This window comes from Phascolarctos cinereus, unplaced genomic scaffold (genome assembly GCF_003287225.1).
Source record: "Phascolarctos cinereus isolate Bilbo 61053 unplaced genomic scaffold, phaCin_HiC Scaffold_5;HRSCAF=322, whole genome shotgun sequence".
Taxonomy (NCBI): Eukaryota; Metazoa; Chordata; class Mammalia; order Diprotodontia; family Phascolarctidae; genus Phascolarctos; species Phascolarctos cinereus.
In genome coordinates, this window is record NW_027555958.1 from 327,297,832 (window position 1) to 327,309,186 (window position 11,355).

At 38.5% G+C, this 11,355-nt stretch overlaps 1 protein-coding gene across 1 annotated transcript; it reads right to left on the reverse strand.

Annotated features, from left to right (window-relative positions):
- Window positions 1-616: 616 nt before the first annotated feature.
- Window positions 617-1,573, reverse strand: LOC110201888 (olfactory receptor 6K2-like). The gene has a single exon (XM_020977758.2). It carries the CDS (start codon window positions 1,571-1,573, stop codon window positions 617-619), a length of 957 nt encoding a protein of 318 aa, XP_020833417.1.
- Between the last annotated feature and the right edge of the window lie 9,782 nt (window positions 1,574-11,355).

Genomic DNA, 11,355 nt, shown 5'->3' on the forward strand with positions numbered 1-11,355 from the left:
CGTATTTAAGCCATAACTCTGGGTAATTGGCAAGTAGCTGTCTTTGGGGCACATCTTCCTGATTCCAACATAGAGTTTCCCATCAGCTGGTATTTCACTACTTTGTCTACTAAGTTACCAAAGAAGTAAGTTGCTTAGTCTATTATGGCCAATTTTTATTTTATTTTATGTTTCAAATTTTGTTAATCCTACAGAGAACTCATGCACTTTTGTGGAGGCAGATTCCTGAAAATATGCCATAAAAGATATCAAGTAACTACTTCTTAAAAAACCCATTTCTGGATGCAGCTAGGTGGTGTAGTGGATATAGCACCGGTCCTGGAGTCACGAGGACCTGAGTTCAAATCTGACCTCAGACACATAACACTCACTAGCTGTGTGACTCTACACAAGTCATTTAACCCCAATTGACTCACCAAAAAATATTTCTAATTCTTAGAGTTTATTTAAATTACCTTAATTTTAAAAATAATCTAATAAAGGCCTTCCATTCATTATGTAGACCATGTTTGAAAATCATAGAGAGATTCATAGGAAAGTAATGTAATGGAAGATGCAGATCCAGGTGTGCCTAGATGGATAAGATTATGAATACATTGAAGTCTCAAAGTTCATATCATCTGGTCTTATGAGAAAAGATCCTTGGCTGACTCATGTACTTTTTTATAGTTTCCTTAATCTCTTTATTTCTCAAACTGTAGATAATGGGGTTGAAAAATGGGCACAAAACTGTGAATGCCAAGGCAGTAGCTATGTCCCAGATTAAAGAGTGAGTGTCTGAGAAACGGAGGTATGTGAGTCCCACTGTACTAAAGAATAGTGAAACAACCATCAGGTGGGAGGCACAAGTAGAGAAGGCTTTACGGCGACCTTCAGCTGAACGGATGCGCAGGACCACTACCACAATGCCAGCATAGGAGAGGAGGATGAAGAATATGTCTGCAACTATCTCCATAGCATGGATCACATCAACCACCTGGATCATAATAATAGCCTGGGTATCTGTGCAGGCCAGGCGGAGAAGTGGGAAGAAGTCACAGAAGACATGCTCCAGGCGATTAGAGTCACAGAATGGCAGTGTGGAGATCCACACAACCTCAGGCAGGGGTGTGATGAAGCCACAGACACAGCAGACTAGGATCAACTGGACACATAGTCTGGGAGTCATGATGGTTGGATAATGAAGGGGTTTGCAAATGGCCAAATAGCGATCAAAAGCCATGGCTCCCAAAAGGCACATTTCACTGATGCCTGTGGAGTGGAAGAAATACAATTGCACCATACAGATATTTAAGGAAATGTTCTTCTTCTCACTTAGCAGGCTTGATAACATGAGTGGGATACAGGTTGTGGTAAACCAGATCTCCAGGAAAGAGAGAGTACTGATAAAGAAATACATGGGGGTGTGGAGGTGAGCATTCAGCTGGACAACTGTGATGACGATCAAGTTCCCAATAAGGATGAAGGCATAAATGAAGAGGAGTGGGACAAAGCAGGTCAGAGCATCTCCCCAGTCTCTAGGGAATGCAGAGAAGATAAACTCTTGGGCAGTGGTCCAGTTACTGTTCTCCATCTGAAGGAAGTGCAAGAGGATAATGGGTTCTGATGATATACAGGGCTTTTGAAAGCAAGCTACCTTCAGTCAGTCAATGTTCTATGTGAAATGCATTATAAATTGTTCCAGTGGATTTATAGTTCCAGGTATGGCATCATCCTTATACTCTATGTGGAGGAATACAGAATAATGATAAGACCCAGCCCTCCATTCTGGGAAGCTCACACTCTAATGGGGAAAAACTATCTAATACACATGCATAAAGAAAGTACAAAACTCTATTGAAAATTAGAGAAATAAAAACAAAGATGAACATGAAGATTGACTAGGAGCAGCTAGAAGAAGATGTACTCATAAATTTTGTGAGGATAGTGAATGGATTGAAGTGTTCCCTCTTAGTCATTGCTTATGCACTCCATAATACTTTCTTCTCCACTATTGTTCCAAACTGTCTTTGGACAAGGGTCTGGAGTACTAGGAAAAGAGTACTGGATTTATAGTCAAGAGATGTAGTCCTGAAACCCAGATATAGAATTTCTTAACTGTCTAACTATGGGAGAGTCATTCAAACTCTCTGAACCTCAGTTTTTTTATCTGGAAAATGGGAACATTTATGTAAATGGTAATGTAGCACGTTGGATAAAGGGTTGGCCTTGGAATCAGGAAGATCCAGGTTCAAGTCCTCTTCTTGGACAAATCACTACACCTCTTGATGCTTCCAGGGAACTCTCTGATACTATAAGTTACAGATGAGCTGCTGATCTGCTTTAGTGTTCCCTAAACCAGGGAATCAGATCCACACCAACTCTCAGCTGATGATTGGTCTCCTAATCTACTGAAAAGATAAAGTCTATCAACGTCTCTTATCTTTTAAATGTCTTTGTTTCTATGTCCATCTTCTCTTTCTTTCCTTCTTGTGCAGAAGTTTCCCTTCTCTTTTCCAAAGATAATCTTCTTATCTGTGTCCTTGCTTCCTCAATCTCTCTTGCTTCTTCCAATATATTTTTCCATCAATGATTCCTGTTCGCTCTGACATCTTCAATCTCTCCCTCTCTAGGAGCTGCTTCTCATCTTCCTTCAAACATACATGGATTTTCTCATTTTGACCCTTCTGACCCACCATCAACTACCTCCCTGAAAGCCTCAATGATTATATAAGGCATGTTCTATGCCTCCACTTCCTCGTCATTCACTCTTTCTCCGACCTAATGGAATCTAAATTTTGATCCCTCCACTTTCCTGAGTGGGCTCCTCAAAGTAAATAATGACCTCTAATTGGCTTTCTCTCAGTACTCATTTCATCTGACTTCCCTGTAACTTTGATACTATTTATTGGTCACCCCTTCCTTCATAAAACTTTCTTTTCCTTCACTCTCCTGCTCTTGCCCCTTTGAATAGTCCTCCATCTTCTTCACCATTTGTCTTCCTCTATCTCCAGTCTCTTCAATGTGTTCACTCTTCAAGGTTCAATTTTAGCAAGTTGATTTTCTCACTCTACATTCACTCCCTTATTGATATTGCATATTTTATGTCTTTAGCTATCACCTATGTGGATGACTTCCAAATATAAATCTTCAGTCCTAACCCCTCCACTAAGGACCAATACATATTTCTAAATTCTAGAAATGTAACTTTCAGCGTGACTCAAGTGAACTTAGTTTCCTGCTCAAACCCAGATTGTCTTATTTTTGTTACCATTCTCTCAGTGTTTCAGGTTCCAGTTCTTACATTTAACTCACTTCTTCCTTTCCCGCGTCCCATGTCTAATTATTGATGAGTTTGTGTTAATGCTTTATTTTCAATGTGTCTTGACACTATCTTTTTCTTTCCATTCATACTACTACCCCTTTAATTTAGGCCCTTAACAACTCACACCTGGACTATTGCAAAATCCTCAGGATTGGTAGGCTTGCCTCCAGTTTCACATGAACAATGACCACAAGCTAATTTTCCTGAAACACTATGTTCAGTAGATCATTCCTGTACCATCCTCCAGGTGTATCCAAACTTAACCCTCTAACAAGGCTAAGCCCCCAAAGCTTTCCCTGAATGAATTCTCTGGAAATGATCTTTCTTTCAAAAGATAATCATCTATGCCACGTGTGGTGGTACACACCTGTATCTCCTGCTATATGGGAGGATGAGATTGGCAGTTCTGAGCTGCACCACACTAATATGGTGGACCACACAGGCGTCCAGTACCAGTATCATGAACCCTGGAAGCAGGAGTCATCCAGGTTGTCTGAGTAGGGATGAACTCACACAAATAGGAAAGGGAAGAAGTCAAAGCTTCCATGTCAATAAGCAAGGTGATAGGTTTTGTTATCACCCCTATACTTTCAGCCTGAGTGAGAAAAGAAAAACAGATCAGAGGCCATCTAGCCCAACTTCCTCATTTTATAGATGATGAAACTGAGGTGCACGGAGTATAAGTGACTTGCCCACAGTCACACAGTTAGCAAGTGTCAGAGTTAAGATTTTAACGAAGGTCCTCTGATTTCTGAATCAGTACTCTTTTGAGTGATTCTAGTCTCTCTAGTCTATAAACCTTCATAGAGTAGATTTCTACTACCTGAAATGTTCCCGCATGTTTGCTAAGTCAAATTATGACTTCTTTCTAATCATATTCAAAACTCATTTTCCTCAAGAAGACTTCTGACATTAACCCCACCTTTCTCTAATCAGGGCATTTATATCTACTCTGATCACATGTATATTTAAATTATAATTATTTTAATCTGTTTCCATATTTCTCTATAAGTATTCTTGTATTCCTATGTTCTTGTGCCTCCTGTTGGATTGGAATTGCTTTATATGTATTGATATAACTTTAGCATCTTTGGAATCATCCCTTTCTGCTTAAGACAGGACTTGACTCACAACCCACATGGTTGACTAAGTGACCAGAGCCACATATAGCCCCTTAGTCCCTTGGACAGATGTTGTAGGGTGACATAAAGGAAATAAAAGACCATTCCTGGTGATTCACACAAGAACACATTTATTTCTGCTTCTCATATCAACAGCTCTAGTTCCAATTCTATCTTATGTCTCAGGTCTACTGAGTAACTATGTCCATGGACAGGAACTCCAGTCTAAACTATTTATACCAAATTATTTATGTAAAAATATAATATGTATGATAATGATATATAATCACATAACCTGTAGTCTGCTTGAACTCTGCCCATGTAACCCACAATCTGTCTTTCTTAAGCTCCATGAGGTGGAAGCTAATAATCCTTCCTCTGATAACCACTTGGGTGACCCATGTGACTTAATTTTCCTGGGTTTCAGTTTTCTCATCTTTAATATGATGGGGTTGGACCAGATGACCTATGATTCTTACTTAATCTTTGAGTATCTTATAATGTCTAGACTCCTAAAAATATATATAGTAAGTGCATAATAAATGTTAGTTGAATTGAAGTGAAATGAATTTTGATCATTCTGGACTTTTCCTTTTAGAGATAAAATTCCTTCAGCTCTGGCTCTATCACAATTTCCCAGTTTCTGGGTACTCAAGGTTCAAAACCTTTGTCAAGCCTGGCTCTTCTCCCAGTGGCTCTTCTGCCCAGATTTCTTTTCTCAGAATCTAGTACCTATCCCGAACACATTCATGCTTCTGATTACACACTGGACCTAGATTCTGTGCAGGAAAATAATTTTTGCCCAGTGACTGTCCCACACCTCAAGGTGAAGCAGTCATCCCTACACTGACCTACTGACCTTATTGCAGCAGATCCAGGGGCTGAAGAAAGTCTACAAGTTGATGCTTTCTTGTTCATACCCAGGGGTGTCCTCATCTGTCATCTTTATGCTCTCTCAGATTCTAGGATGAGTCTTCCTTCCTTCTTTAATAATATTTTCACTGTCTCTGCCTCCAAATTTTCTCTCTTCACTAACATACAGGAAAATATAAACATTCTTATTGGTTCTCAGGGGGGACATCAGGAAGGCAAAGATTGTCTCTCTTGGGGATTTTACACAGATGACTCAAGATCTAGAAGAAAGTGATCCCTTCCATAAGCGAACCAATTAAGAAAAAGTTTTTGCCTAGTAATTAGGAGAGTCTAAGCCCCAGATCCCTGTTCTTTCTTTCTAAGAATCCCAGCTATCTCATTATTATCACTGACCTCTTAGAGGTAAGTCATGGAACTTCATTGATATTGAGAAAGTCTAATGAATGTCTAATATTCTTGGAGGCTCTGAAAAATGAGAAAGGAACATAACACATAAATGTAGGAATACTGATCCAGTGCCTGGTAAGTACAAGGCACTATATGGGATGCAAAGAAGGGGAAAAAAAGACCAAGGCCTCAAAGGGCTTTTGAACTAATGAGAGAAATAAGGCAACTACTTCCTATATCTTGACTACCCTCCCTTTTCCTTGTAACTTGTTGAATTTTTATTTGTTCTTAATAACTCAATTCAAAAGCCAATTTTCCCATAACATTTTAAATGGGGTACAAGTTGAGTGGGCTAGCAATAAGTGTTGGACTTTAGAAGAGGGCAGGTCCTGTATGCAGACTTGAGAAAGGGAGTGAATTGTCCTTAACAACTTTCCCCTCTCATACCTCATATAGCACTTTGATTTGCACACTTATCTTGTAATATTGAATATTAGACTTCCCTATGTTTGAGTCTTTTCAGGCATCTAGATGGTCTAGTTGACTGAGCACTGAACTTGTGGTCAGGGAGACCTGAGTCCAAACCTTGACTCAATAATTGTGTGGCCCTAGAGAAGTCATTTTAATCTCTCCTAGCTTCAAGTCTCATCATCTGTAAAATGGGGATGAAAATAGCATCTACTTCTAGGGTTTTTTTGGTGGGGATCAAATGAGACAACATGAAAAGTATGTTTCAGACTTCAAAGTGCTATACATATTATGCATGTATATATCTGTACATATAATACATACATGTACAAATACATGATATACATATATGTGTGGCTATATGGAGATGTATATGTACATGATGGCTATCTTTCTTTCTCAGAGAAGACCAAAATGACATCACTATGTCAGGATCAAGATACAGTGTGTCTGACCTGGCCGATCAGACCAATATGAGCTCAGAAGGCTCTACCACAAGTCAGTCCACATGAACATTTGGAGTGGAGACAGCTTTAAATTTACTTTTCTTGGGGCAGCTAGGTGGCACAGTGGACAGAGCTCCAGCCTTGGAGTCAGGAGGACCTGAGCTCAAACCCGGACTCAGACACATGACACTCACTAGCTGTGTGACCCTGGGCAAGTCACTTAACCCTATTGCCCCATTTAAAAAAAAAGGATATAAATGTATTTACTTGTTTCATGCCTCTTTTGAGCTACTGCAAATCTGCTTTGCTCATAGAACACAGCACCTTCTTTGATATGGGGGTGCCATTCTGGGTAGTCCTGTGCCGGTGTCTACCATGTCTCACAATTGCTTCCAAAGTTCTTCAGAGAGACCTTGAGAGCATCCTTGTGATGCTTCTTCTGACCTCCATGAGTGCTTGCCTTGTGTGAGTTCTCTATAAAATAGTCTTTTAGGCAAATGTATGTTCAGCATTCAAATAATGTGGCCAGCCTATCACAGTTGCACTCTCTGCAGTAGAGTTTGAATGCTCGGCAATTCAACTTTAGAAGGACCTTAGTATTTGGTACTTTATCTTGTCAGGCAATCTTCATAATCTTCCTAAGACAATTCAAATGGAACCAATTCAGTTTCCTGGCATGGCGCTGTTGTACTGTCCGGGTTTCATAGGCATATAACAATGAGGTTAGCACAATGACTCTGTAGAGCTTCAGTTTGGTAGGCAGTCTAATACTCTTCTCTCACATTTTCCTTCAGAGCCTCCCAAGCACTGAGCTAGCTCTGGCAATGCATGCATCAACATCATCATCTATGTGTACATTCCGGGAACTGGCAAGGTAAGTGAACTTATCCACAACGTTCAAAATTTCTCCATTCTCTCTAACTGATGGTTCCACTGTGCACATATATGTTGTGTGTATATATACACATACATGCTTACATACATGTATGTATGCATGCATGTGTGTATCCTTGATAAGTGAAACTCCTTGACAACAGGAAGCATTTTTCTTCTCAACTTTATATCATCCCCATGCCCAGCACAATGGGATAGGAGCAAATATGTTTAAGACCTGCAAGTGGGACTGGATCCTTACAAAAGTAGTTGATAGTTGTGAGTAATAATTTGAATAATCCCACCCATTTGCCTAACAGCTATCTGGGGAAGCAATTGAAGTGCTTGTTCTCTTCTTGAAAAAGCAGGGAATATGTCCCTGAATAGATGTATAGCTTCATACTAGAAGGTTAAAGGATATGAAGATGTGCTCACCATACATCAACATGGGAGCTCTCCTGAAGCTAGAGGAAAAGAGATCTAGCTCCCAAGAAGGCTATTGTTGGCCAGAGGCTGATAGTATTAGTGACAGGTAATAATGTCAAGAGGAAAGAGGACCTAATTATACTGCTGCCCTATGCCAGGAGCTATAAAACATAGCACTATATAGATAAAATTATATAATCATTTTGTCAGAGGATATCACGTGACACACAACCTCAGGTATACTTTGGGAGAATGTTTCCCCTCTGCTTTGTTGTTCTTGCAAATCTAGGAAACTTGTTTTATGGCTCCACATGCTATCACAAGTACACAGTTCAAAAGTCAAATAAATTTTATATACCAATAAAAGAAAACAAATAGAATTCACATCAGGTACTTTTAAAAATCAACAAATCTGTGAGCTAATCTGTGTGAAAATTCATTCCAAGAGTGCTGCGGATTTAGCTTTGAGGCAAGGAAAAATATCCTAATCATTAGAACTTATAAGAAGATTGGGCTGCCATTCTATTGATAGGCTTCTCCTTTGCTTCCAGTCTTTAAGCTGAGGCCAGATTTCCATTTGTCTTTACATTGAGACAAAGTCATGCATGGATTATGATACCTATGGTACATTGGCTACTGGGTAATTCTGCATAATATGCCTGTGTGAATGAAGGTTATTCATCCAAGATGAGGAATGAGAGAAAAATCAGGAATATCCAAGGGAAAGAAAAATTGGTCTTCATTGCTGCATCATTGGCATAGGAAAATTAGCCATATAATATGAAGGGGGGAAATGTATGTATGACTTTTAAAGAGGTACTTTATAGAACTAGAAAAGGTAACAAACTACTTTCTAGGAGATGGTGGAGTAAGAGATAATAAAGTAGTATCATTCTTCTATATCCCTTATAAGAAAAAAAATTACTGCTTCAAAATAAAAAAAAATTGTGGAAGGATTGAATTAAGAAATAGAGGAGTGCCAAAGAATCTTAAAATAGAATAGTTATTCAGAAATAGAAAAAGAATAATGAAGGAAATAAACAGAAGGACGAAGCCACCAACATGAAAACAAATGTTATGGTTTAAATTAAAATGAAGAGAAGTAACTAAAAGGGAAAAAATAATAAGAGAGCACCAAAAACTGTCCCAGAAATAAAATTTGAACAATTAGAAAGCTCATTAAATTGGATAATGAACACATTAAAGGAAACAGATTGAGGAAGATTTGGAATTTGAAAAAAGCTATTAGGTTTTTAATAAATAAATCAAGTGCTATAGAAAAATAAGAACATAAAATTTGGGAGGAAATCTGAAAACAAATAGGAAATCAATGGGAAATATAATTATTTCCCCAAAATATTGTTGCCTGAAAGATAAATAGGCAGAAAAAGCAGGAGAAATAAATCAAAGATCAACTCAATTAAAAGAAGGTTTGAAAAATCATATAAGTAAAGATGACAGTTTAGAGAAACTGTAAACTGAGAATTTTTCAATCAGAAGGGAAAATACTTATCAAGAAACTTAAAGATTATTCATCCAAGACAAGAAATGACAGAAAAATCTGGAATATCCTAAGGGGTAAATTGGTCTTCACTACAGCACCATCTGCATAGCAAAATTAGGCATATGTTTTGAAGGAAAAAAGTATGTATGACTTTTAAGGGAATACTTCATAGAACTAGAAAAAGTAAAAAAAGAATTTAGCTAGATGAACCAAGATCTGGACGCTATTGGGAAATAACGAAAAAGTAGGAATGCAATGGGAAGATCACCCCCAGATTTCAAAGCATATTATAAAGCAGTAAAAACAATGAACAAAAAAAAAACTATTTGATACTGGTTAAAAAAGAAGAAAGTTTAAACGCTTAGAACCGACTGGATAAGGAAGAATCAAAAAATTTGAACTCAACAATCCAGTGTTCAGTAAACTCAGTAACATAATTTCCTTAAGGAAGAATTCCCTATTTGACAAGAACTACTTGGAAAATTGGCTTCCCTCATGTTTAGAATGCTCTTCCTTCTCATCTCTGCTTCCTGCCTTCTCTGACTTCCTTAAAGTTCCAGATAAAATCCCACCTTCTACAGGAATCCCTTCATGATCCTCCTTAATTCCACTGCTTTCCTTCTGTTGATTATCTCCAATTTATCCTGGTACATAGTAGTTTGCATATTGTCTCTATCATTAGAATGTGAGCTCCCTGCATTAGTATCCTTAGCACACCTCCTACATCACCCATACTCTACACTTTTATATAAAGACGTTCTGAAGCTGTGGAATTGATTGCTGGCTCCTTTCTTGGAATTTCTCTCCTGTGAATATCTGATATGCTACTCTGCTATTTTGGATAGATGATATTCTATTTAGAACATGATGTAAGCAAACATAAATACCTAGCTATTGCATTGCATCCTCACTAATATTTTGCTAGTTAAAAACATCATATTTTGTCGAAAGGCAAAGAGCCATCTTAGTTGCCCCCTAAAGGTTCAAGGTCATTTCTTTTTAATTTACCCTACAGTTACTTTAATAGGGTCCTCACGCCCTCCATGACTCTGGGGTCCCTCACTTCCTGGCTTTAGGTTACTGCTTGGGGTCAATGAGCATTTCAACCTCTGGCTTGCACCCTTGTCCAGTATATTGTCTTGCAAACCAAACTATATTTGATATATGAAATTATTAATAGAAGGCATTTAATGAAAACAAAGTAGAGAGGTAAATTAGGGTCTGATCTGAACTGCCACACTTTTGTTAGCTACACCATATGGCCACTCTTTTCACCATATGCATCTCTTAGGGAGGACTAGAATTGTTCCCATTTAACTCAGTCTCCCCCACAGTGGAAAGAGGCTACATCTGTCACTCATGGAAGGTGCTACAAAATCTTGTTATAGGCTAATGGGTATTGTCTATTGCAGAATATAGATACTTGCTACAGCTCATTTCCTGACTCTGATCTCACTACTTTAGGCTCCTTGGTTGTTGTCTATGGCTGGTCTGGTCACTTCTTTACCAGGTCTCTTCCTTCCTTCTGTTACTATCCTTGGCCACCTTTCTCTTCTCTCCTCCAAAGTATGCAGGTGTCTTCAAGTCATGCTTGTAGTAAAACCCTGGGGCAGTATCTCCTGCTAAATTCTTTCTTATACAAGATATTCCACCTAAAATTCAAGTATATCCCTCTGGGACACAGAGTCCTAAGGCTTTTCTCCCTAATCAGTAAACTTTCTTGGCCTTAGGGCTTGTATGTCTTACTTGGCTATTTATTTTACACTTTCCTTTAGTTAGAGATGCTTTGAGATGTTCAGAATGCTGGGGCTTTCAACAGCAGCCAGCAAAAGCAGTAAGCCTATGATTTTCTATTGAAAGATCTGAATTTTTTTCAAATAAATCAGAAAGCATTAAATTGCCTTCCTAGGACCTTCAATTAAGCATGCATGTAAGAATGTGTGCCTTGTTCTT

Coding starts and splice junctions, on each gene's coding strand:
- LOC110201888 (XM_020977758.2), bottom strand. CDS start 1,573: ATGGAGAACAGTAACTGGACCACTGCCCAAGAGTTTATCTTCTCTGCA.